This window comes from Tursiops truncatus, chromosome 11 (genome assembly GCF_011762595.2).
Source record: "Tursiops truncatus isolate mTurTru1 chromosome 11, mTurTru1.mat.Y, whole genome shotgun sequence".
NCBI classification, from domain to species: domain Eukaryota; kingdom Metazoa; phylum Chordata; class Mammalia; order Artiodactyla; family Delphinidae; genus Tursiops; species Tursiops truncatus.
The window spans coordinates 37,363,755-37,390,252 of NC_047044.1; the positions used below are offsets into that span (position 1 = coordinate 37,363,755).

At 36.5% G+C, this 26,498-nt stretch overlaps 1 protein-coding gene across 4 annotated transcripts in view; it reads right to left on the reverse strand.

The window, feature by feature from the left end:
* Window positions 1-26,498, reverse strand: part of ACSS3 (acyl-CoA synthetase short chain family member 3) — a 144,048-nt gene that overhangs the window by 2,280 nt on the left and 115,270 nt on the right. For 3 of the 4 annotated variants that reach the window (XR_012324278.1, XM_073788374.1, XM_019952190.3), the window contains exons 11-15: window positions 25,430-25,493; window positions 15,559-15,640; window positions 13,279-13,401; window positions 967-1,066; window positions 706-881 (exon numbers count right to left, since the gene is read on the reverse strand). Coding sequence is in view for 3 of the 4 variants with exons in the window: in XM_073788374.1 (XP_073644475.1) it covers window positions 706-881; window positions 967-1,066; window positions 13,279-13,401; window positions 15,559-15,640; window positions 25,430-25,493 (545 nt within the window). In the remaining variant the exon portion in view is untranslated. Of the gene's footprint in view, window positions 1-705; window positions 882-966; window positions 1,067-11,718; window positions 11,757-13,278; window positions 13,402-15,558; window positions 15,641-25,429; window positions 25,494-26,498 lie in introns of those variants that run through there. The other variant, XM_073788375.1, reaches the window with a different exon arrangement.

Below are 26,498 nucleotides of genomic sequence, written 5' to 3' on the forward strand. Positions count from 1 at the left end.
TGAACTCAATATTTTAAAATGTATCTATAGTAAAATAAACTGTTCAGTTAGCAAAACTATTGGTCCTAGATGGTACTTTCTTTTATGGGCCTTTCAATGAGCATCTATAGAAAGAATTTTTTTTTTTTGGCATTTGCCCATACAACCACTCCTTACTATTGCATCACTTTTTATTAGATCTTGATGATTAAAAATACATATATTTGTGCATGTATAATATGCACAAAATTAAAAGAATGCATATGCTTGAATCAGCCTAAATTACCTAAAATAATTTTCACTCAAAACAGGAAAAATAATGAGCATATATATCAATTAGAATTTTCAGAATATCTATAGCCAGCCTCTCACTCACTATTAGTCACTAATGACGGCAATGAAGGAAAATTTATCCTTAATTTAATAAGATTGAGTTTCCACAAGTTTGAATTTGACATATTTACTAACAGTAAAATATTTTCACATACTGGTTCTTATAATCAAAAGTATATGGTCTTAATTAATCTGTGTTTCTCTCCAAAACCCTCATTCCTACAGAGAGAATGGCTATGCAATTTTTCCCCCGTAATATTAAAAAAAAAGTACTGTTACGTGTTTTCTAGGGATATAATTCATGCTTGAGAACCACTGAAAGATCTTAGTTGACACCAAAGAAGTGGGGGAAAACATTTCAAAACCAAGCACTCAACATCCTTGATCATTTACCTTATATGGCTTGCCATTGACAAGGGCAGACAGAGCTGAGCGGGGAATTTTGCCAGATCTGGTTTTGGGTAACTGTTTCACAAACACCGCTTTTCGAAAAGCAGCCACGGGGCCAATGCTCTGTCTAACATGTTTCACAATTTCTTCTAAGACTTGTTCCTCTGTTGTATTTATATCTAGGGAGAAAGTTCAGATGGTAAGCTCTGAATTAACTTTAATCATTCAGGGCCCCAGCAGTCGGGGAGGAGAAAGACCTCTCACCTTTCTTCAGCACGCAGAGTGCTAACGGGACATGACCCTTCAAAGGGTCTTCCTTGCCAACAACAGCGCAGTCGGCCACAGTGCCATGGGAAAGGACAGACTGTAATTTAAAACAAGCATTCATTTAGAATATCTATACACATATATATGCAATATTTATAATTTCAATTGGGGAAAATAGTACACATCAGATAACTTAAAAACCCACAGCTACCTCTGTGAAAATTACTACCAATTCACCGTTCACATCACTATTACTGAGGTGACTGGTTAGGATCCCCAGGTAGTCACTCAGTAAAGGCTGACTAAGCAATTAAGACAAACTGCTTAGCTTACCTGGAAAGTAAGGGAATGATTTCTTCATCTCAATTGTTTATTAATGAAGTCTGGGAAACTATGCAGTGATACCACTTGGGAACAAATTGCAATGAGCCTCGGAAAACAGATGGCCTCATGGTGTTTTGGCTTCAGTGCTGGCTACCATAAGGACACCTTCCAGAGGAACCCAAGGCAGCCCCATCAATAAACAGTGATTTGGGACTTTCCTGGCGGTCCAGTGGTTAAGACTCTGCACTTCCGCTGCAGGAGGCACCAATGTGATCCCTGGTTGGGGAACTAAGATCCCACATGCCGCATGGCACAGCCAATAAGTAAATAAAATAAAATTTAAAAAAATAAATGGTGATTTTATTTCCACCTCTGTTACTGAGCAATGAACAGAGCACACTTCTCTTCTTGAGTGACCACCCATCCAGAGAGGATTTTCCAAGATGTGGAGAAAAGGCTGGACATGGAGTGAAGCCCTGACATCACCACTGTTGACCAACCATTTTCATATTGTTCACCCTAAGCTCTAAATACCTTAAAGAGCAAAGCAAATTTCTATCTGGAATCACAAGAACTCAGAGAATACAGTAACCACATGAAATACAGAAGCTTAGGATTAAGAAAAAAAAAAAATTCTGCTGTGATTGGACTTTTAAAAATGAATGTTCAAAAAGTTCTTTTCTGAGAGATTAATATATATTTCAAGTGACTCCAAACCCCTATGGCTGGAGAAAACAGTGAGCAAACTTGTAACCAAGGGCTAGTTTGGCAGTCCTCATTCTTTCCTCCATGCATTCAGTCAACAAACATTTACTAATACCTCCTATCCTCCAACCTCCTATATTGCAGTAGACTTGGTGGTGAGCAAAAATAAGCTGGGTACTGTCTCACGGTGCTTACAGTCTAGTAGCAAAGGGTGATGTTAATAAATAATCATGAATATTTAATTACTATGAATGTCTAGATGTAAAGTGGTACAATCTTTGGGGAAATAACTTGGATTTCTAAATGAGAGACAGAACCAAAGCAACCAATGTGGCAGAAGAATATGGATCTCAGAGAAGACTCCCCTTAGGAAGTGACTCAGGATGAGCTCAGGTCTAAAGGGTCTGTATGCAAGGACCCTTGCATACAGGGGCGGGGCAAAAGCCCTGTGGAAGCACGGGGCTTGTACCATTCAAATCTAAAAGGGACCAACGTGGCTGGAAAGCAGAGAGCAAAAGTGAGAATGGTGTAAGAGGAAATGAAGCTACAGAGATAGACAAGGGCTGTGAATGCGAAGGGCTTCCAACTATTTTAGTAGCATTGGAAGGTAATAAAGCACTTTCAGGAGGTAAGGAGGCGATGCAAGATCAGAATGGGTTTTTTAACAGACTTTATTTTTTCAGAATAGTTTTAGATTCACAGCAAAATGGAGCAGCAGAAAGTACGTTGTTCCCATATAACCCCTGCTCCCATTCACACACAGCCTCCGCACCATCAAAATCCCTCATCAGAGCAGTAGAGTTACAACTGCTGAGCCAACACTGACACATCACTCTCACCCCACTCCACAGTTCACGTTAGACTTCACTCTTGGTGTTGTACACTCTATGGGTTTTACAGCACGGATCCATGATTACAGTATTTTACAGAGTAGATTCACTGCCCTAAAAATCCACTGTGCTCTGCCTATTCATCCATCACCTTCCAATAACTCCTGGCAGCCACTGATCTTTTTAACTGTCTCCAGAGTTCTTTTCCAGAATGTTAATATAGTTGGAATCCTACATATGTAGCCTTTACAGATTGGCTACTTTCACTTCAGAGTGGATTTTGAAAAACAAAAACTTACTTTGGTTCATTGTGAAGAATAAATAGAGGATTGTTGAAGGTGGGTGTCATAGTTTACCCAGGGAAACACCCAGAGAGGCTACAATAGTAGACTAAGGTTATAGTAGTGGGTATAAAAAGATTCCAGAGTTTTTAGAGGTAAAATGGACAGAATTTGATGATAAATAGGATAAGAAGTAAGAAGTCAAAGGGGTTAAAGATGATTCTGTGGTTTTTGGCTTGAGTAGCTGGTTGGATAGTGGTGTCATTTTCTAAGCCAGAAAATGCTGGTGAGGGCTAGGCTTGGGAGGAAACATCATGTATTAAATCTTGGAGATATTCCATTTGAAGTACCTTTCAGACATCCAAGGCAAGGCAATTGGATCTGAGGAGAATCTTAATCTGAAAATGTGTATTTGAATGCCATTAATGTATAGATGACAATGAAAGCTATGCACATGGATGAGATTATCTGGGGAGAAAGCAGTGAGGAGAAAAGGTGAAAGCCTTAAAGAACTCTTAACATCTAAGGACCGTATGAAAAAGGAAAAGCTAACAAACTGCACTGTAAAGGTACAGTCAGAGGGAAAAGAAAAGCCAACAAAATCCGGGACATGCCACTAAAAATCCCAAACTTTCTATGGAAAAAAAAAGTAATTCAAGCTGAAAATGAGCTTTCTCTTCTCTGAACTCCTAGAAGACTCAATGAACTGCTAGAATGTTTGGTACAAAGCCAGTGGACTAACTCACACTGCCCCTAATTAAGCATGCAAATCAACATTGCCCCGTATCCTATTGTGAGCACCAGCCTTGAAGTATTCAGTTGTGAGGGCTGCCATCGACATAGCTTTTGACTCCTGCAGTGCTCAGAATGGTACGTGATAAATAAATGATTTTTGTACTATATGTTTTATTAACTTCATTGCTGAGGTAAAGGTGTCTACGCCCTCTTTCCTTTAGTTGGTCCTGACTCAAAAGCTTCTGCAAAACACATACTACACAGACCAGACCATACAATACCACCTTCTCTCACTGCTTCAGTGTGAACTCTCAAAATGTTTCCCATTTGTTAAGTTCTTATTTTCTTTTCAGTCTGTATGTTGAGAGTAGAGACACATTTTATTGTCAGAGCTTTGTTTGGGCAGTTAGTCTTGACGGTCACCAGCCCGTGGAAGAGAATAAATCTCTATAGCAGGTAGGACACAGACTTGGTAGGTTCAATCCTTTAAATCCTATTTAGTATTCCCTTAATGAATAGAGAAAAATACTTTTACCTGGCTTACCAGAGTTTTAATGGTCAAAAGCCCATTTATTAAAGTGTTCACTGGTGCTTCTATACCTGAGTTTTTGAAGTTTTACAGTTTAAATCACTGTAAAAAAAAAAAAAAACATACATCTAGATATTTTGCACCTAACCAGTATGACTATAATTTTAACTAAATTGAACAACAAAACTTCTAGTCTGCCATGATTTCACCTTGCTATTTTAACTTCCATCCTTGGTCTCAGCGTCTTTAGAAGTGGATGGGAAAACGCTGACTGGTTTTCTATAAGGGCAGAGAGAGTATTTTAAAATCAGAAGTAAGATATAACACAATTCCTTATAATATCAAAGTTTCCCATTTTTTGCCAACTGAAGATATGATTCTTAAAAATCTGTGAGAAACATGTCATTCTCCAGAATTCCGTGCCATCTGTAAATGAAGTTCATTATAGTGGATAAAACATTATATTATTCTATCAGTGTTAAAAAGATGCCATAAAGGAAGAGAGGCAGCTTTCTGTGTTGGCTCCACAAACAGTATTTGCATGCCAAATAATGATTTCAACAACCGAATTGTGAAAAGGGAAAGCATCAAAATATATCTTGGCAACATATTGGGACAGAAGCCCACCAAATGTCCTATGGGGGGGGGTGGAAATCAAAAGCCACTCATATATTCCCTCCATATAAAATTCATGAAGTATCTGTGGTTAACTGGCATTCAAGTACCAAAAAAAGTGACACAACTTAAAAGGTAATTGTTTCACCCAAAGTGAGCATATAAATGTTATGGTAACAGGCCTGGCAAGTAACTGTCATTCTTGGTTTCTGCAGTACTGCCATTTTTGTGTAAATTTTATTTGATTTAAATGGTTTTATGGTTTTAGTGGGCTAAATTATACAGGTTTCTTAATTATGTTTTAAGTATTTTAATTTTAGAAAAAATTAGTTTAAATCAAGCACCCTCGTACAATACACTCTGCAGAGGGAGATTGTCTTTGCTATGGGAAGAGGAGGAATATTGTTTTACCTCCTCTGACAATGGAGTCACCTAGGAAACTGCCAGATTCCACATCTTCATCAATATTCATATCAGTGCCCAGGAAAATATTCAGCAATTTTACAACTATTTACATCCAGTAGTCATTTAATGTTGGGTAGAAATGAAATTGCACGGCATCTTTGTTGAATATGCACTTTATGGAAATATATTCAATCTTGAAGAAATTATTCCTAAAATAGTGAACAAAATAGCTAGCTTGAAAAACAAACAGTGATGCTTTGGTCAGAATAACCTTCGAAAGGGAAAACTGTATGCGAACACTGCCCTAGGCTTTAAATGTAGTATTTTAACACCAGGTTTCCAAGTTTCCAAGGATACACGTAGGATTATTTAACAAACTAAATCTTAAGCTACAAGTGAAAGAATGAAATCAGGGAGCCCAATTTGTTCCCTGGAGATGTCTCTGCATGAAAAGATCTGCCCACAACAGTGAAAGAGAACTAAGCAGAAGGACCACATTGACTCCTAGTAACTTGAGCTCGCATGACCTGAACTAGCAGATTTAGGACACATTTTTCTTAAGAATACCTTGAACTTCCACCTAAGTGTCCCAATTGTCCAGCTAGATGGTAGGCTTTCAAAGATTAATCAGCTGTTCAAACAGATTTGGTTATTACTTGATATTTATAGAAGGCCCTCACATGCATTGGGATATGCAAGGATAATGTCCTCTTAAATTTCTAAAAGCCATTGTAGGACTCTATTTTCTTATGTCGAGAACAGAAAAGAACATAGCGTTTCCTGAAATGTTTGTCATGTAGTCATTTTAGTAGAATTTCTGTTTGATTTAGTCTTATGTAAGGTGACAAATTTGTCAAATGTTACTTTGGGAAACTGAAAAAGCTCAGATATTTTCACTGTATATAAATAGACATTCAGTCTATTTTTATTTTCTATAAATAATATTCCCAATGGATTTAAGACCCTCAAGTCCTATTTCAAAAAATCAAAGTGGAATCCAGCATTCATTATTAAGACTCCCAGAAAAGCATTAAATATAAAATAAGGTTTGGGCACTTTAGTAAAAGCTGTCATTAATATGAACATTTCATGTACATATTATCAACTTGTTAAGCAACTTTACTAAGGAGCTGGGAAAAAGCCGGTAAAAATGTTGGTTTTCAACCCTCTAATAGATTCTAAGATGGAGAAGACAACCCAGAATTGAGATATTAATTTCCTTATTAGACATAAATATACAATAAAGAGTTAATCATTTAATTCATATAAAGGGAGACATTCACTTCAAGAAGGCTTAAGGCTGAGAGGTGTCCTGTTACATGCTATGAGCACTCTAAGACCCAGGGACAAAATTCCTGTTAGATGTCATGGATTCTGGCACAGTTTTTTCAATTTTGCTGTTTTAACTGCCTATCTTCTGCCTGCCTCGCTCTGCTGTTACACATAGTGAGAAGCATGTCAGTAGAAACATTAAAGCACAATATATATTTGAATAGGTTGGCACTCTTCATTCTAAAGATAAAAGCACTAAGAATTTTGACTGATAATAAGAGCTATGCATATGTAATCTCTGTATTTTGATTAGCTGAGTCTGCCAGAAATGGACGTAATCTCCTATAAGCAAGAAATTAAAAGTTCCTGAAGCCAGAACCATCTTTTGTCAACACACCAAAATACATGAAGCATAAATTTCAATTTCAGGTTATCACAAAATTCACAGTCAGTTAAAAACAATATTATAACAGCAGATAAAAGTCACATGTTCCAAAATATTTTATAAAATTATTTCCTTTTACTCAAATAATATCACATTGACTGTCACTAAGAAAGAAAAGCCTACATGACAAGAAGTGTTAAGTGTTAATTTTGGGCTGAAGTTAAGTACAACCTTTTGAGAAAGTGACCATTTTTTTAATTAGAGAAAGGGGAACTATGATTCTGCATACTCTCATCCTACTGCATTATCAGTCATACTGCTTTAAGCATTTTCTTTAATTTAAACTGCAGTTTGCCCCATTCCATTCGAAAACTATTCTGGGTTTGGTTCTGGAAAAGATGGAGTAAATACATTCCATCTTATCACTTCCACTAATTGTGATGGAATACTTTGGGCTAAAATTCATACCAGAAGGGCTTCCCTGGTGGTGCAGTGGTTGAGAGTCTGCCTGCCGATGCAGGGGACACAGATTCGTGCCCCGGTCCGGGAAGATCCCACGTGCCATGGAGCGGCTGGGCCCATGAGCCATGGCCGCTGAGCCTGCGCGTCCGGAGCCTGTGCTCCGCAACGGGAGAGGCCACAACAGTGAGAGGCCCACGTACGGCAAAAAAAAAAAAAAAAAATTCATACCAGAAGACTCTATCAGAACTTGAGAGACAACCTGATGGTGAGTCCCTTGTTTTTTGCTTGTTTAGAAGTTTTTGGTTTTCATTTTTGTTATGGTTTGTTGGTTTGATGATTTTGCCTCCTATATATTCTGGCCTGGGTTCTATATCAGTCAAAAATGTGGAACTGTCAATAAGTACAGACAGAAAAAGCCCTAAGAAATGCCTGCTGTGTCCACCTAGAGGTCCAGGAAAAGGAGCAGAGGAGCTGGAAAACAGAATCATTTTGATTTTATTGTCCCTACTCCAGATGGACACCAATGAAGAAGCAGTGTCTCTCTTCCTTCCTACAGAGCTGTAACCACCTTGTTGACTCTTCACACCTTTCACCAGGTGAATGCAGCCAAAAAGCTGTGTCCTCTCCCTTCTCCACTATCACTGTGCAGCAGATCCTGGGGATGGAGCACTGGGGACTCCCCCATCTTACACCAAGAGAGCCAGGAAAGATTCAGTACCACTTGTCCTCCCCACCAGCAGCCATCCAGTTCCTGAGAGTTGATCCCTGTTGACTAGCTCTGCCCTATACCAGGCAAGTGCTAACAAAGAGACAGAGTCCCTTCCTCTCCCCAGGGACGCTATGTAGGTAGACCTTGCAGGACTGAACCCCAGCAGGAGTACGGGGAGGCTGAAGCCCTGACTTTATACCGAGAAGAGCAGTAAGGGGGAGCCCTGGGAATCAAAAAGTGAAGAGTAGCTCGTGGAGAGAAAGGAGCTAGAAAAAGGGATATTTTAAATCTGAGTATGATGTCCTGAGCCTACTGTAAAGTTGTATATGCATGAATCCAACCAGAATCAGCATAGCACAGATTTTGAGCACTTAACTTGAGTTTCAGATTGGCTTCTGGGAGAGAGACACAGTGAGACGTACTAGAATAGCACTGTAAAGGCTTTGAAAACAAAATTGACATTGGAACCACAATCCACAGAAAGTGGGTAAGGACGTGTGGTATGATCTTAAATGGCTTGACCATCTGCTAAAATAAACAATCACAAGAACAAAAATCCAGATGATTTTCAAAGGATCCAAAATCTCATAAAGTAATAGTCAAAATATAAAATGCAAAATTACTGGACATGAAAAGAATTAGGAAAACCTAAACACTCCTTTAAAAAAGATAATCAACAAATGCCAAACCCCAATCCAAATATTACAAATATCAGATAAAGATTTTAATGTAGCTATTATATCCGTAGGGGAATAAAACTTTTCCAGATTTCCTCATTGGCCCTATAAAAAACCCTAGCCTCCTGAGACTCTTCAAATACCTTGAGAATTTGATCTATAGCTGTTTGTTTAGTCAATTGCTCTGATATGAAAGGATAATAAAATTTTCTAATTTCCCTGGGTGGGCAAAATGCTTACATCCTAGACTAGATCCCTAGGTTAAACTCATAAGGTGCTGGGGAGACTGGCCCACTCACTATCTTCCTTGGTATTTCCATGTCAAAAAGATGAAGGCTTAGAAGTTGGAAACATTTCTAGGTTGTAAAAGTTGAGACACAGGGGGTTATCTGCCTCCTGGAGAGATGTTATGTACATACCAAAGAACTGGAGTTTGGATTCAGCCTATTATGTGTCCAAGGAGACCTCTTTAGGAGGGGGAAAGATAGCTGCCTCCTTCCTCTTTATAAGCAGAGAAAAATAATTTTCCTTATTTCTCATCTATGGTGTGGCTGGCTACTTATGTAGGGAAATTTCCCATCGGCTCTTGTTGGGTCCCCTAGGGATAAGACTGGGAGTAAGAAAGCAATGACACACTTACTATTAAGAAATCTGTCTTTGACAAAGAATGCCTCATTTGCACATTTAGGATAAAATTAACAAAGATAAATATTAACAACTCCACAGTAACTGTGGCCCAGAAAGTATGGGCAAGCACCCTTGGAATGAATGGAGAAGTTCTCAGCAAAGAAATAGAAGCTACAGAAAAAGAACCAAATGACTTAAAAGAAGGGAGAAAATGTAACATGAGGGAAATAAAAAAGAGAAAAGGCAAGAAGGAAACCAATAATAAACTTGGAGACATAAATATATCAATAGTTAAGTTAAATGTTAATGGTCTTAAAAACACCAGTTAAAAGATAAAAATTATAAAACTGGATTAAAATAAGAACAAGACCCAACTATGTTATCTACAAAAAGGCCACAGGAAACATAATGATCTAGATATATTAAAAAGGAAAGGATGAAAAGAGATAAATGATACAAACACTATTAAAAACATGATTACCACACAAAGCCAACTTCCAATCAGCAAAAATTACTATAAATTAAAAAAAAAATCAATATATTAAACAATAATACATTGCAACTAAGTGAGGTATATCCCAAGCAATGCAAAGCTGGTTCAACAGTTGAAAATTAATTAATGTGATTCACCATATTAACAGGCTTAAAAAGAAAATCCACACAATCATATCAATAGAAGCAGAAAAAGCATTTGATAAAATTTAACATTCTTTCAAGATAAAAAAAAAAAAAACAGCAAATTAGTAATAGAAGGAAACTTCCTCATCTGATAAAGGCCATCTACAGAAACATCTACAGGTAACGTCATTCTTAATGGTAAGATATTGAATGCTTTTACCCTAAGATCAGGAACAAGACGAGGGTAACTGCTCTCATCACTCTTACTCAGTATCATAGTGGAGGGTCTGACCAGTTCAAAAAGGCAAGAGAAAGAAATAAAAAATATTCAGATTGGAAAGCAAGCAATAAAACTACCTCTATTCACAGACAGCATGATTGTCCACACAGGAAATCCCAAGAAATACAAACACACACATACACACACATATACACACAACTCTTAGAACTAATAAATGAATTGAGCAAGATCATAAGATACATATCAGTTCATAAAAGTCAATAGCAGTTCTATATCCACTAGCAATGAAAATTTGGAAACCAAAACTAAAAAAAAATTCTATTTACAACAGCTCAGAAAACTAAATACTTAGGTATAAATTAAGAAAATATGTTCAGAAATTGGATCATTTGTAGAGACGTGGATGAATCTAGAGACTGTCATACAGAGTGAGGTAAGTCAGAAAGAGAAAAACAAATATCGTATATTAACGCATATATGTGGAACCTAGAAAAATGGTACAGATGAACCGGTTTGCAGAACAGAAATAGAGACACAGATGTAGAGAACAAACGTACGGACACCAAGGGGGGAAAGCGGCGGCGGGGGTGGGGTGGGGTGGTGGTGGTGAGATGAATTGGGAGATTGGGATTCACATGTATATACTAATATGTATAAAATGGATAACTAATAAGAACCTGCTGTATAAAAAAATAAATTAAAAAAAAAGAAAATATGTTCAGAATCTGCATACTAAAAAGTATAAAATGTCAGTGAAACATATCAAAAAAGACCTAAATAAATGGAAAGACATACAAAGTTCATGAATTGGACAATTCAGTAGAGTCCAGATATCAATTTTTCTCAAATCCATCTATAGATTTAACACAATCCCAGTCAGAATCCATGCAGGATTTATTTTAACTATAGAAAAGCTCATTCTAAAATATACATGGAAAAGTAAAGGAACAGAATATCCACACGATTTTTGAAAAGTGGAGCGATTTCGAAAATAGTAGACACTATTCAACTCTAAGACATTCTATAAAGTATCAAGACAGAATAGTATTGGTGAAAAGGTAAACACACAGATCAATAAAACAAGAGATACTCTAGAAATAGACCCACTCAAATACTGTCAGCTAATTTTTTACAAAGGTGCAAAGGCAATTCAATGGAGAAAGTCCAGTCTTTGCAACATATAACACATGGAAGAATTGGCATACACATTAAAAAAAAAATCCTCAACCTATATCTTGCACTATATACAAAAAAACCCCTCAAAATGTAAATGTAAATTGATATAAAATGTAAAACTATAAAATTTTAGGTGAAAACAAAGAAGAAAGTATGACCTTGGGTTAGGAAAGAGTTCTTTGATAAACATCATCATCTATAAAAGAAAAAAATGCTGAATTAGACTTCATTAATATGAAACACACTTTTGCTCTATTAAGAGCACTTTTAAGAGAAGAGAAAGACCAGTCACAGACAGGAAAAAAATACATATCTTCAAACTGCATATCAAACAAAGGACTTGTATCCAGAATACCTTAAAAACTCTCAAAACTGAACAATAAGAAAAACAACCCAATTTTTAAAAAGATGGGCAGAAGATTTTAATGACAGAGAAGAACATTGATGGCAAATAAACACAAGAAAAGGTTTCCAACATTTTAGTCATTACAGACAATCAAATTCAAAGCACAATGAGATACCTTTACACATCTATTAGAATGATTTAAATAAAGAACAATGGCAATTCTGAGTACTAATGAAGATGGGAAGAAACAGACCCCCTCACACACTATGGGTGGGAATATAAAATGGCACAGCCGCTCTAGAGAACAGTTTGATAGTTTCTTATAAGCCTAAACATACACTTAACATGTAACCCAGCAGACTCACTACAGGCATTTATCCTAGAGAAATGAAAACTAACATTTGCACAAAAACCTGAACTTGAATGTATACGGCAGCATTATTTATAACTGCCTCAAACTAGAAGCACTTAAAATATCCTCTAATGGGTAAAGGAAACATAAATGGGTTAGTACATCCACACAGTGGAATGCCGCACAGCAACATAAAAGGACAAATAATCGACATACACACAACTTGAATGGATCTCAAACGCACTTTCCTAAATGAAATAGCCCAGTCTCCAAAGGTTACATACTGTATTACTCCATTTATATGAGATTCTAGAACATAGGAACAAAAAAACATAGGAACAAAAAAAAAATTAGTGGTTCCCAGGGGTTAGGGGTGGGGAAGGTCAGAATAAAAAGGTGACATTATGGGGAAATTCTTGGGCAGTGTTGAAATTTTTCTGTATCCTGGTTGTTGGTGATGGCTACAAGAATCTATACTATAAGTAAAAAACTCATAGTATTATACAATAAAAAGGAGGATTTTATTCTATTTTAAGGTAAAAAAAATTGAAAACATTTTAAAATACTCTTCTGGGGACTTTGTGTAATTTACATTGGAAGAAAATTCTCAGGATTTAAGAGTATGATAAAATGTTTAAATCACACACCCAGTAAAGACTATATGTAAACCTGGTTATCAACAGGCGCAAATCAAGAAGCTAGAAGCAATCAGGTAGCAAGGATCAAGAACCAAATGTATATAGACTCTCCCATAAATTACAAATATATGTAAGTGCTTAAAATTCCTCTCTACCACTCAGGCAGGAATCAGGGGAATTTGGAGAACAGGAAAATCCACAGGAGAGAAAGTGAGGTGAGAGAAATACCAGAGTGACCAACCGAGCCTATGCTTCAAAGGAAGGGTCTGGAAATTTTCCAAGTGGAATGACTTAACCTCAATATGGACAACCTCAGTATTGACTTCAGCTCAGTTCTGTCCCTAAACACCACCTGGAATAAAAGACCAATAGTCATCAATACCTCTTCAATGGCACCTGCAGAAATCCTGTGACCTGCAACATTTATCACGTCATCAACTCGAGACATAACATATATATAACCTTCTTCATCCATGTAACCAGCATCCATGGTGTCATAGTATCCCTGAAAATAAGAATAAATAATGTCTGATTAGCATATAGTATTAGGTAATGTAATCATTTTTAAGCTTGGTAAAATATAAAATGTGATAGAAATAGGTTTACTGTAATCATTTGAATTATTTTCATAACTAGCCTATGGAATTAAATTATTTTTGATTTTGAAAGCCTACTAGAATCTCTCTGCTCCCCTAACAGCCAGGAATAAAAGTGTTCTTATATATGTTCACGTTAAGTGTTTGAACTGAGAGTTGTAAAGCTTATGAACCCAATTTCTTCCTTTTAATGGAGAAATAATAACTCAATATTTCCAGTATACTTTGGTATTGCAAAGTAGTTCTTTGATAGATTTCTTCTTGAATTGTGTTAATTTTTAAAAGCATTAAAGCTCTCTATGAATAATTACAAAATAGACCACTAGTTTGTTAACATAGATTTGGATTGCACTGAAGCTTCAGTGAAATATAGTTAAATAGTAAGTATAAAATTTATTTTCTTTTTTATCGACTCAAGAGTAGCAGTACATCTTCACTGGTCCAGATATCACAATAGAATGAAAAATCAAGAAGAATAAGAAGTAGAAAGAAATAAATATTATTTTCCCTAATGCTTCTGAGTTACATTAATACCTGTATTACAAGCATGGGCTTCAGGACAAATCCAGGTGAGTCACTATTTGTGTTTCTAAATCTTCCTAAGACTCAGTATGCTCATCTATTAAATAGGGTAATGGACCATACCTTATAAGGCTGTGAGAAGCATACATGAGATGGGGCATCTAAAGAGGGCAGACCCTGGCACATCATGAGCCCTGAATAACCGGCAGCTCTTACTGCAATTACTATCAGAGAGTAAAGTAAAGACATGGGCTCTGGAGCCAGAATATATGGGTCCAAATGTCAGCTCTGTTACTTCTAAACTAGGAGCAAGTTATAGAACCCTTCTGTGCTGTTATTAAGTCCTTAGATGAAAGGGTTGAGGTCAGGGTAACAAGACAGAGTATAGATTCACTACATATAGTTTAACCATAAACTACGGTTTATGGGGCTTTGAAGGAGCTTTCAGTGTTAAAGGTGGTCATGCTAAAAACCACATGCACGTATTATGAACCACTGTCAGGTTGTAATTAATCACATCAGTACTCTGGTGATTTGACTGCGGCCCATCAGGCAGATAGATTGGGCTGATTGAAGTCAACTCTACTGACAAATCTTCTCTGCCACAGTCCCTTGGGGCATGTTTAATCTTGGCTACTGAGGTCATTTAACCCTGAGATGTCTTTCTAAAGGAAGCTGCTTTAATTCTTGTCATTTGTCTAGTTGATTAGGTTACCTGTCCTTCACAAATAATAAAGATAGAATGCTAAATAGACTCACCTTTTTTAAAAATGAAATTCTAATCATTCATTCTTTTTTACCCAGTGTAAAATGAGGACCAGGTATCTCTCTCAGGGAAAGAAAAAGAAGCGAAGAAACAGCAGAAAGGTGATAGTGGGACCCTTTCGCGTATTATCAATTATGTGCTGTTATAAACACAAACCACAGAGTAACAGGTAAATGATTAAACAGAACACAGAAAGATACTGTTTGTTATCCAGAGCGCTGGAGGTTAGGCGTTGAGAACACTGTCTCTATCCTGTATCTGTATTATAAAATAAAGAACTCAGAGGACACTCAGGAAAGAATGTCAGTAATAGCTAAAGGGATTTAAAAAAATACAACTTCTGGCAAACAGAACAAATTTTGCTCACATAACCGGGGGAGAGGAGGTAAAGAGGTTCTAATGACAGTGTCCAGTTCGGATCAGATGTTCTCAGTCTGTGCAGAGGAATCCAATGTGAGAAATCATACAGAAAGTCCCCAGAAGTTTTAATTTAACAAAACGTTTCTTGATATGAAAGGCTGTTACGTTTCAGAAAAAGCTGCTAAGAGAAACGGAGAAATTTCTACGTCCAGAGATTGATAAAAAATATTAAAATGACTTATTTAGACATTTGAGGTTTGGGCATTCTTATCCCTGAGATCTGGAAACTGGTCCAAATAACCTTTAAAAGTTGCTTTGTGATCCATGATTCTAAAAGCCAGCCACTCAACTTAATAGGCAAGAACTATAGAGAAGTGTGTAAGATGATTTAAAAAAAAAAGCACAATAAAGTTCTTACAGGAAATTTTTCAAAGTATAAATGCTTGAATGCCTCCTGATTCTTCCAGAGTCCTGAAAAAGCTCCAGGTGGTAATGGCAACCTTATATAAAAACAGAGCAGTGAGAATTATGATGAAAATGGTAATAAAGACAGATTGATTAGAACTAACAGTTTTTCACTGCGATGGACAATTACAATTCAAATCCCACATTGAATTGTAACCCCTAAATCCACTGGACAGATCATGTCTAACTGAGGCTGAAGTGGTTGACCATGACATAGCAAAGTCACGAAGGGATGACTGTGGTTCCTGGGAAGGGCACAAAAGGCACACACATCTGGCATTCAAATAGTTATTAGCATCAATCATTGTTTCAGTAAGAAGCATAACATCTGCAAAAAGGAACCAAAAATGCATCACTGAATGCATTACTTTTTGAGAGAAATATCCTTCCACCATAGGCAAATAAATCTATTTTTTTGAAGTATCAAGGTGCTAACTGCCACCTTTGCCAGTCTCTTTGTGATAAGATGTTCCAATTAAACATCCCACAAACAGTCTTTATCTTCACAATCAATGTGCCTCCCCACTCTGAGAATTCCCTCTCACTCTTCTCTCTTCTGTTCTTTCTTTTCATGAGCATCCAGACCTATGAGATTTCTAACACCTATGAACACATGAAGATAGGTGAGCATATAAAGTAGAAGGTAGCGTATATCTGTTCTTTTCAATCAATTTCCTCTTATATTTCTTGCATTCCTCCATAGTATGAAACAGGTGTTATACACACAATAAGGGCTTAATCTTTATCTATCACCCATCTGTCTATCTATCTATCTTTATGTAAACAAATGAATTCTCATATCGGTTCCCTGTAGGAAGTATTACCTAACGAAAATAACCGCTCAGTGTATTTTCAGGAAACTTTTTAGATGCTTTATAGTTTGGAAATTTAGATACTGTAAAACTTAAAGATTTTCAAAACCCTACCCTCCTGTACTCACAAAAAACACCAAGTGAAGTGGTGACTTCACAGTGCAGATGTGAGAAAATGGAAAATGAAGTAGACATGGTTACTGCCAACATGAGGCAACATCACACACCTTCTACCCCAATATTAGACTTCTGAGACACTCAACTGTATTCTCACATTCTGTCAGGCAGAAAATGCTGTTACCAGTGGGATCAGCTGCCCAGCTGGGATTGCCCATTGCCTCTATGTCTGGCCTACCCATAGGTCCTCCCTTGCTAGGTTTTTTTTTTGTAATATTTTAAGATGGAGGAAAAAAGGCTACATCAGTGTTTCTGGACCTCCCGTAATTTCATAAAATGCATGCGAAAGCATTTTGTAACCTGAAAAAAAAACCCAAAACTACAGAGATGCTGCTATATTGTTGCTGTTGCTGTTGTTACTGTTACTGTTCATCACTAAACCTGCAGGAAGGCAGCAAGCTGAAGCAGATGATCCCTTCAGGTCCTTCTACCTGATTTTTCTATGTTAATCTTTCGAATGAACCTTGTATATAATTTCACTTTATCTGTTTAATTGTTAATATTTTTATAACAAGTGTAAAAATCATCATTACACATTGAAATACAATGTGAATATGGCAACCGCTAAAAATCATTTATTTAGCAGCATTTACAGGATGCTGAGGGTAAACAAATGAAGAGGACGTTAAGAAGAAATGACAAATCAAAAGCCAACATGGGCCACAAGAGGAAACATTAATGAGTGAAGCCTACTATACTCAAAATATACAACTAGAACAATAAACCTGACAGAGATGCATTCCGCTTGCATATTAAGTAAGAAATAATTTTCAGTTGTTCCCCAAAAATGTACCACAATATATAGTACTTTCTGTGTTTCATGGAGATATTCTTTTAACAGACGCTTGGGTATAAGAAAATACCTCCCTACAATAAGAATAAAAAGGCAACTGTGATAATAAATGGCAACTAACATTCAGGCTGTACTGGGGACAACAGAGAGTGGTGCGGTCTGAGATAAGTTTGAATGTACACACCAGGTCGAGTGGCAGCAGTTGTTCCTTAGCTCCACAGATACACAAACACACAGATATCCTGATCCAAATCCGTAAACACAAAACACTGCCCATACGAAGAACAATGCACATAGAAGGGCATATTGTTAAAGCAGTGTCTCATCCGTTTTATCTACCCCAAAGCTAAGACTTTGGTTCACCGGCAACCACGTACCGCCTCTTCACAGCAGAGACTTCTGGGTGTTTGCAATAATATCCAAATGAGTTAGTACTTAGTGTATTGAATGTGAGCTGAGTTTCCTGGTGGCCTAGAATGTATCTAATTCAGTGTGTGCACGTGAGACCAAGAGTTTAGCATTTTCCGGTAAGGGTGTTACTGGAGAGAAAAGGAAATCTTACACTTCCCAGAAGTTGGTTAAGTTTGCAATCTCCATTCTTAAAAGAAGATGGCCTGATAACCTGTGTTTTCTCTTCCTGAAAAAAATTTGGTACTAGCAATTAGTAACATATAGATTATATTCTTGTAATTCATTAAAGCCTAGAGGATTACAAGTAGAGGTAGCCATCCTCCAAAATAAATAAACAAATAAATAATAAGCTTTAAGGATACCAGCTTTCTCAGCTGTTGCACAAAACTTTAAATATTTGCATAAATCTTCTGAAGAACAGGGACCGTAGGGATATTTATATCATGTGTGAGAAAGGTCTTCATAAGTTTGGATATACCTATAGACCTTGGGAATTAAGTATAACATAGCAAGGTATATCCAGGAAGAGATTACAGAATAGGAAGGAGAAATCCAAGGCCAAACACAGTATTAAAGAGGGACCAAGGAAAAAAAGACCATGAACAAAAATAACCAAATCACAACTGTACGAGAACCAGGATAGTATGTGAGGGGCCTCCAGAGCAGAGTTTTAATAATGACTGAGCGTTCAACAAGGTGAAGTAAAGTGCAAATTCTGTTTGAAAGTGGATTCAACAGAGGTCATGGAACTTAGTGACTGAGATGCTGTGAATCTCCCCCAGGATCGCCATTTCTGCAGAGTGGAGCTGAAAGAACTGGAGTGATCAAGGAGTAAGCAGGAAAGTAAGTGCAGGCAGTAAGGTTAGACTATACTTTTTAAAAGTTTGCAGGTGACTGGAAGGAGAGATGTAAGTCAGGGTTTAATGCAGAGAGGCAGGCTGATTTAGGATGGGGAAAAGTTGGGCAGAGTAGCCAATGGAGAGAGGGTGGAGATTTGAGAGTTAGAGAAGAAAACACCAGAAGAATTATTTGATCATCTAATTTATTTATTCATTCATGTATGCATGCATTAACTCATGCATTTTCTTTATTCAGTCAAGTATTTGTTGAGTGCTTGGTATTCCTAAATCACTGTGTTAGACATTAATGGAAAGAATATATAAACTATTATCTGAGATGCGTGGAGATCCTGGAATATTGTGTATTTACAAGAAATTTAGTAATTTTTAGAATACATATAGGGAGAAAGACTGTAATGAATGATGTCTATTCCATTAAATTAATGACATAACATCAAAATGTAAACATTTAAGATATTTGTCAGGCAAGTTTTACAGCAGATGGTTAAATCCTATACTGATAGGAACTCTTGGAAGGGAAGTTTTTATCACCAGCCAAGGTATGGACCTGCTGCAAATGGCATATGTGTCTGGTCCCAAGTCATTTTAGAGATGCCCCTAGAAAACTTCTTCATTATCCCCAAGTCTAACTGAGGAACAGGCTGGAAAGCAAGATATGAAATTACAATTGGTAATTAGTAGTATAAAATAAGAGAACGCTATCCATTCTTCACTAATAAAGCCCGGTGTCTAAAAATTCAGATGTTATTTCAAAATTGAAAAGAGACTCTAAAGAAGGTACCTTGGAAAATGCCATTTATTGGTCCTGAAGAAAAGCAGAAAAGAAAAGGGAGTTCCAGAATTGGAAGTGTGTACATATATAATTGCTTTATATATATATATATATATATATATATACACACACACACACACACACACACACACACATATGTACTTCATATATATATGAAGTAAAACATGTGAGAAGAGAAGCAATAATCTCCAGAAAGAAGTTAAGTGTATATGAAATAGAGCAGAATTTTTTTGCAGTATTTGAAATTAATGCTTTTCTTGTTGCTAACCTAATGATTATTCAACATTAAATGCAGGTTTTCCTTCTGGAATAGCGAGTACATTGGGGCTCTATTTCTAAAGTTCTAGAAAAAAATACTTTTTTTTCTGTAGTTACAATAACATAAAAATTCACATAAAACATAAATAACATAAAAATTGGACTGGCAGAAGGAAGGAAATTTTCTGAAAATACTAAGAAATATGTCGGGAAATGCCTATCCTCATCCTTCAAATGCAAGATCAAATGTTACCACCCTGTGATACCTTTCCTAACTCTTCCCAAACAGAGTGAAAAGGTGAGTTTTGTTACAAACTATCCAATTGTGAATGAGGAGTTCCTCTTAGAGAAAACCCTTTCCAAAGAGAACATTCTTAAGCTGTAAGAGAAATAACTGAGGCAGCAGTAATGTGTGTGTGTGTGTGTGTGTGTGTGTGTGTGTGTGTGTGTGTGTGTGTTGAGGGGGAGGTATCATAGAGAAATCCTTAAATAGCTAATGAAGGAAGAGAATGTCCATCACTGTAGAAGGTAAACATCCCTGACCAATCTGAAATAAATAAAACTCCTAGATGCCTCCAATCCCAGATAAAGGACAGTCTGTACTCACTGCTCCATCAGGAATAGCCATTTGCAACACAAATACTGTAAATTGAAGACAAAACTCCTGTTCCCTAGAGAATTCTGGAGTTAGACCCCAACTTTGCACTCCCAGTATTTCCTACAGGGTCTTTAGGCTTTACTTGTGATTTTCCTATGAAGCTGCTTTTCATCTCCCCAGAAGAGACTGATTAGGCCATAATTTCTTTCTCTCTGGGCAGACAAACAACTGGGTTAGAAATCTGAGTTCTAGCTGTGTAACTGCTAATGATGTTCAGATTCCCATGTCGAAAATGAGATAATATCTGTCCCACTGCCTACCGCACAGTGTTGTTGTAAGACTAATAAAAGATCATACTAAAATCTGCAGAGGAGATTTAGAAAGGAATGGGATTACAATTACACGACATCCTTGGTTTATTCAAAGGATACACTGGTGAAGGAAAGCCGTACTGATCCTCTCCCAAACAGCAGCACAGTAAGTGACCAAATCACTCCTGCAAAACTATAAGGATGTGAACAAACATCATTAAGGACCAAGTGTTCAATATCTGGAGGCCGAGAAATCGGCAGGCACCAGAGTAAAAGCCACTTAGACAAGGCCATCCAGCTCCCTGGCATCCCATCACTGCCTGCAGGGCACAGGCCAGTGGGACAGAGCAGGAGGCAGACAAGCTGCACTTCCAATAGCAACAACCGTGTCTGGTCAGAGAAAAATGTGTACCCACGAATCAGGAAGAGTCAGAGACCTATGGCTTTAATAACAGTGAGCACTGTGGTACTGAGGAAGGCATTGCAGTTAACCTTTTCTCTCATGCCCTGCACGGTGTTGCCTGGAAATCACTGACTCATATTTCTGCACTTTGAAGCTCTGGTTGCAATTACAGAAGCACCTTCTAAAATTCATGAACATTTTGTATTCATAGCAATTCAGGTATCGTAACTTTCCCACAAAATTAAGTGCCTGGAGTTAACTTTCAAAATCAGAAGAATTTTCTACCATGCAGGCATACAGTTTGCTCTTGTACTAGAAAGATAAATCCTTTGAAAGCAAGTAATCTACAAGAACTGCAAGATTCATGTTTATTACATCCTAGGGTCTACAGTAGTTTAGGAATCACTTAAACGTCTACCTTCTAGTTTAGGGATCCCCAGAGGAGCAAAACAGAGATTTCTAGAAAGCCTTAACAAAGGAGTTAAAAGAGCTGAAATGGATCAAGAGGTTTTTTCAAAATTACCACATATCATTATTTCTGGTTTGGGGATGAGTCATCTTAATATGATAAAATGAATCATTATGCTTAGTACCTTGCAAAACTTAGATATATGATTATAGCTTCAGATTTTAAAGAAACTGCCAGAGAAAGATAATTTCAAATGATACTTACACTATTTATAACAGATTTTACAGTGAAACAAGAAGCTATAACTGTATTTACAAAAAATAAATTTGGGGGCTTCCCTGGTGGCGCAGTGGTTGAGAGTCCACCTGCCGATGCAGGGGACACGGGTTTGTGCCCCGGTCCGGGAAGATCCCACATGCCGCGGAGCGGCTGCGCCCGTGAGCTATGGCCGCTGAGCCTGCGCGTCCGGAGCCTGTGCCCCGCAACGGGAGAGGCCAGAACAGTGAGAGGCCCGCGTACCGCAAAAAAATATATAAATAAATAAATAAAAATTTGGGATTAAAACAGTGAGATGTAATTTTTTACTGACTTACTTTAATGTAGTTTGAACCCCATACATTTCAAATATTCTATGCAGCTTTTTCTCTCTATTCTTTCTAATCACTACAGGTATAATTAGTGAACATAAGTAGCATTAGGGAATATTTTTCTTTCAAAGAATATTCCACTTAATTATTATACAAGTAATAAAGAAAAGCATGGGCATGAATAATGGAGAAGAATGGACATCTATCTCTGGCTGGCGGTCTCTCCCCACAGTAGCTTTTAATGCCATATCTGTTTTAAGCCTCTTAGGGACAGAGTCTTTTTTTTTTTTTTTGTGGTACGCGGGCCTCTCACTGTTGTGGTCTCTCCCATTGCGGAGCACAGGCTCCGGGCGCACAGGCTCAGAGGCCATGGCTCATGGGCCCAGCCGCTCCGCGGCATGTGGGATCTTTCCAGACCGGGGCACGAACCCGTGTCCCCTGCATCGGCAGGTGGACTCTCAACCACTGCGCCACCAGGGAAGCCCGGGACAGAGACATTCTTATTATTGATGGCCTCACCTCATATCCATGCAAAGATAGTATAATATAGCAATACACCATATAAACTAGAACTTTTTCTGAAAAAGAAAAGGTTATATTTTTGCTTTTGAAATCATACGGCAAGAAGCCACACCTATAGTTTACCACTGGTTATTATTTCTTAGCAATCACTGTACATACTCAGGAATCATGGGAAGTAAGAAAATACAACCTAAAAATTGTTTGCAAATAAAATGAAAAATTTATGAAGACTAAATTGACAATGAAGTTGTTATGATGTTAAAGTTTATAGATTTTCAATTAAATATATATTCATTTTGATTATAAATTTTTCAAGTTTCTTAAACATTAGAATTTCAGATATTTTGTGAACCCTGGAAACCATATATAATCTCTCATCAAACACCTTTAAAAGTCCACCAAGTGGTTCTGGGGACTCAGGTAGCTGGTCCCTGGAAAGTACCCTGCTTTTCAGATCACAGACCTTTAGAATATGGTCTACATGGAAAAAATTATTCTCTTCTCAAATTACACACTGCTTTTTTAAACCACGGTAATTTTTATTAAGGCAAGAAGGTGTGCTTTTTCCCTTCCCTTAATTCAATTAAACATATATCTATTATGTACTCTTAAAAAGCATTCATCAGCCATTTTCCATTCTGGATGAATGATGTGTGTCCCTTCAAAGCATACAGAATAGCTATAGATGGATACAAGCAAGTCTTCTTGATTAAATACAAAAACATCCTATGCATACTGCAAGCAGCTATTGGGACGCATGAAAAATTTTCAGGTCAATGAGTTAGACTGGAATGGCTACTGGAGATGAGGGTTTCAAAAGGAAATCCTTACTCTCACAGATAAAAATGAGTTCCCGAAATAAGGTTTCAAGACTGTTCTATTACAAAAAGAGAGATCTTGGTGGTAACTTTTTTTCTCATTATTTCTACCTTACTTTTTGAATATAATTAAATATATATAATATTTTCAAATACCTAGTTTCACTATTAACTTAAGGGATGAATCAAAGACCACTGCATGTCATAATATATTGTATCATCGAATAATTTATAATGAAATCTCGGAATCCGAGATCTGTACAATAACATTCCCTGTTTAGGAATAGAGAGGGAAGAAAATCTTTCTGAATTGGTGACAACCTAAAGCACAGAATGTTTTAAGGCAATAAACAGTTCTGTTATTTTCAAGTACTTGAAGTAACACTAATGGCTATGAGAAAAAAAATTATAGTTTATGTGCTTTATTATTTCTGAATGGATGTGGGGTGAGGCCACTGATAATTAGAGTGACAGGATGCATGACGGGTTTAAAACACTACTGGCATCAAACGCCACCTTTGGGATCTTGCGAACATTGCTTTATGAAATAGATGACTCACTTAGAGTTAGGGGTTATGTAAAAATGTAAGCTGCTAGAGTGCTTTTAAAAGCTCTCACAAACCATGTGCTTCCCTAAGCTAGTCAAGCATCCATCCACAATCTTGTTCAGATTAATCATTTAGCAAGCCTGCCTCTTGTCCCCAACAGTTTTCCCCCTCACAGGGAAGATTTCAATCAGCTCTATGTTAATATGGATTCTGATTCAGAAAAATATGAATAGAAATGGCATATTCAGTATTCATTTTTCCATTTTCCAGCAACGTCTTAAAATTTAAATTAAAAAGAGTAATAAAGTGTTCACATGTTTACTGATAACAATAAAAAATCTGAGAAGAAATATACATATAGTGCATCTCCTCTATTAGCCTTTTATAAGGTTAAAGTATCCCTACTTGAAAAAATACATTCTTTTTAAAATAACTATTTTTCATTTAATTTTCAAAGAACTTAAAATGTTTTATTAATCTGAGAAAAATCTTATACCAATCTGAGAATGCCAAGTAATAAGAATTCTTTTAAATAAATAGGAAAATAAAACTTTTTTAAAACCACATGCAACGTTCTTTATTCATAAGAGCTCATTCTGGCAAATTCTACTACTTAAGGCATATCAGTAGAGATGCCAATATCATGCTAATCAGAAGCAATAAAGCTACCTGTATCAATTATTAAAATGTCACATACTGTGTGTCTCCAACTTAATCAACTTCCAATTCAGCTTCTGCTAGCTTAACAATTTTAAAGTACTGATTTAATGAAAGTACGTTTGAATATTTTTACTACAAATTTTAGCACTTTGTCTATCAAATGAACAATGATAAAAACTGCTAGCAGGAAATTGTGGTACTTGATGAGTCAGGGATTATATATTGTACTATTATCTAACCCAGTAATCACACTTTTAGAAATTTATTCATACTATTGTCATTATCAGAAAAGAAGAATAGACAACACAAAAAGGATGTTCAATACTGCATTATTTATAATCATAAATATTCAAAAAAGACTAAGAGGCCTAGAAAGGGAATAAACATTTTTAAAAGGCAGAGTAAAATTTAAAATGCTTGTGAGACAGGGTTAAGGAAAAACAGGAATACATGAGAATAAACCAAGTTGTTCCAACAACCTAAAACGCATTTCAAAAAGTGGAAAGTCATATATATTACAAAATTAACACTGTATTACTGAAGGGTCAGAGTACAGAAACTTTATTTACTTCTTTATATTTTTGGTACTTAAGTTACTTTTATCATCTATGCATTACTCGTATAATCAGAAATATTTTTTAAAAATGCAAGATTTATGTTTTTACAAGTCCTATCTAAATTGGTTCCACTTTATGGGGCTTCCATGTTAAAACTACAACAGCTGGCATTGAGTATTCTCAAACAATTTACAAGCTTTTTCTGGAACCTCTTCACTAGTAATATCATTGCAACAACTCTATTTTTTCTTAATTTTACATACCAATTCTTGCTCTTTTAAATAGTAGCACTGCAAATTTTGCTTACTTTACCACAATGTTTCCTAAACACCGAGCCTTCAGTTTTTGCATGTTGTCATCCAAAATCATAACTGGAAAGTAAAATATTAAAAATAAATAAGTAAATAATTGAATAAAAACACATAAACTTAAGGCTTAAATGTTTCCGAATATTTCTATATTCAGCTTCCCAAAACTCTAGCTTTAAAAAGGCATCCTTTAATTCCTGTGAGACCACAAGCGTACATAAATAAGCTAAAATGAAAATTTTAAGTGTACATGTTTTTAATTTTTAATTAGATAATGAATTTTTGCTCAGAATCACCCTTAAATAAAGACATAGTATTTTAAATACACTGGTAATTTTTAAATCTACGTTTATATCCATTCAAAAATACCCCTCCATTCTGTCAAAAATATTAAAAATATGTTCGGCTTTTCAAAAATTAAAGGATACAAAGTGTTAAAACACAGACAAAACATATTTCAAGCAATAAAAATAAAGAATTCAAAAGCCTGGCAAACTCCTTTTTCTGATTTAAGGCTTAATATCCACTTATGAGCTTTAAGGTCAATTTAACCTTCCCAAATATTATCCCAATGTGTTCTATGCTACACTGTAAAAATCTTGAAGGATTTCAAGAGACCAAAGCTTGTATCCACATGCAGTAATCTTCAGTACAAACTAGAGTAAGGATATATCATCATGTTTTAAGCTTTAATAGATCCTTTATGTGGCTTCATCCATCCAGGTTACTCTACTGAAAAATGCTATAAGAAAAGAAGAACATTATCCCCAGAAAAACTTAATTGCTCCTGTGTGTTCCCAGAGCACTTTGTTTCAAAATTCTCTTCTGACAATAATTAGCGGTGTAGGTATCTGTCCCTCACTAGATGTGAGCTCATTAAGGGTGAAGCCATGATAATTCATCTTTGTCTCCCCAAATCCCAGTACAGTGGCCAATTTACTATGTGCCCTGGAACACATTCTTGCTCTATTACCCCTCCTATTTCCCTATCTAAAAAGTGGAAAAAATTCCCTTCTCATAGGGTTGTACAATAATTACTTGAAAAAAAATATAGTGATAACCTTGCAT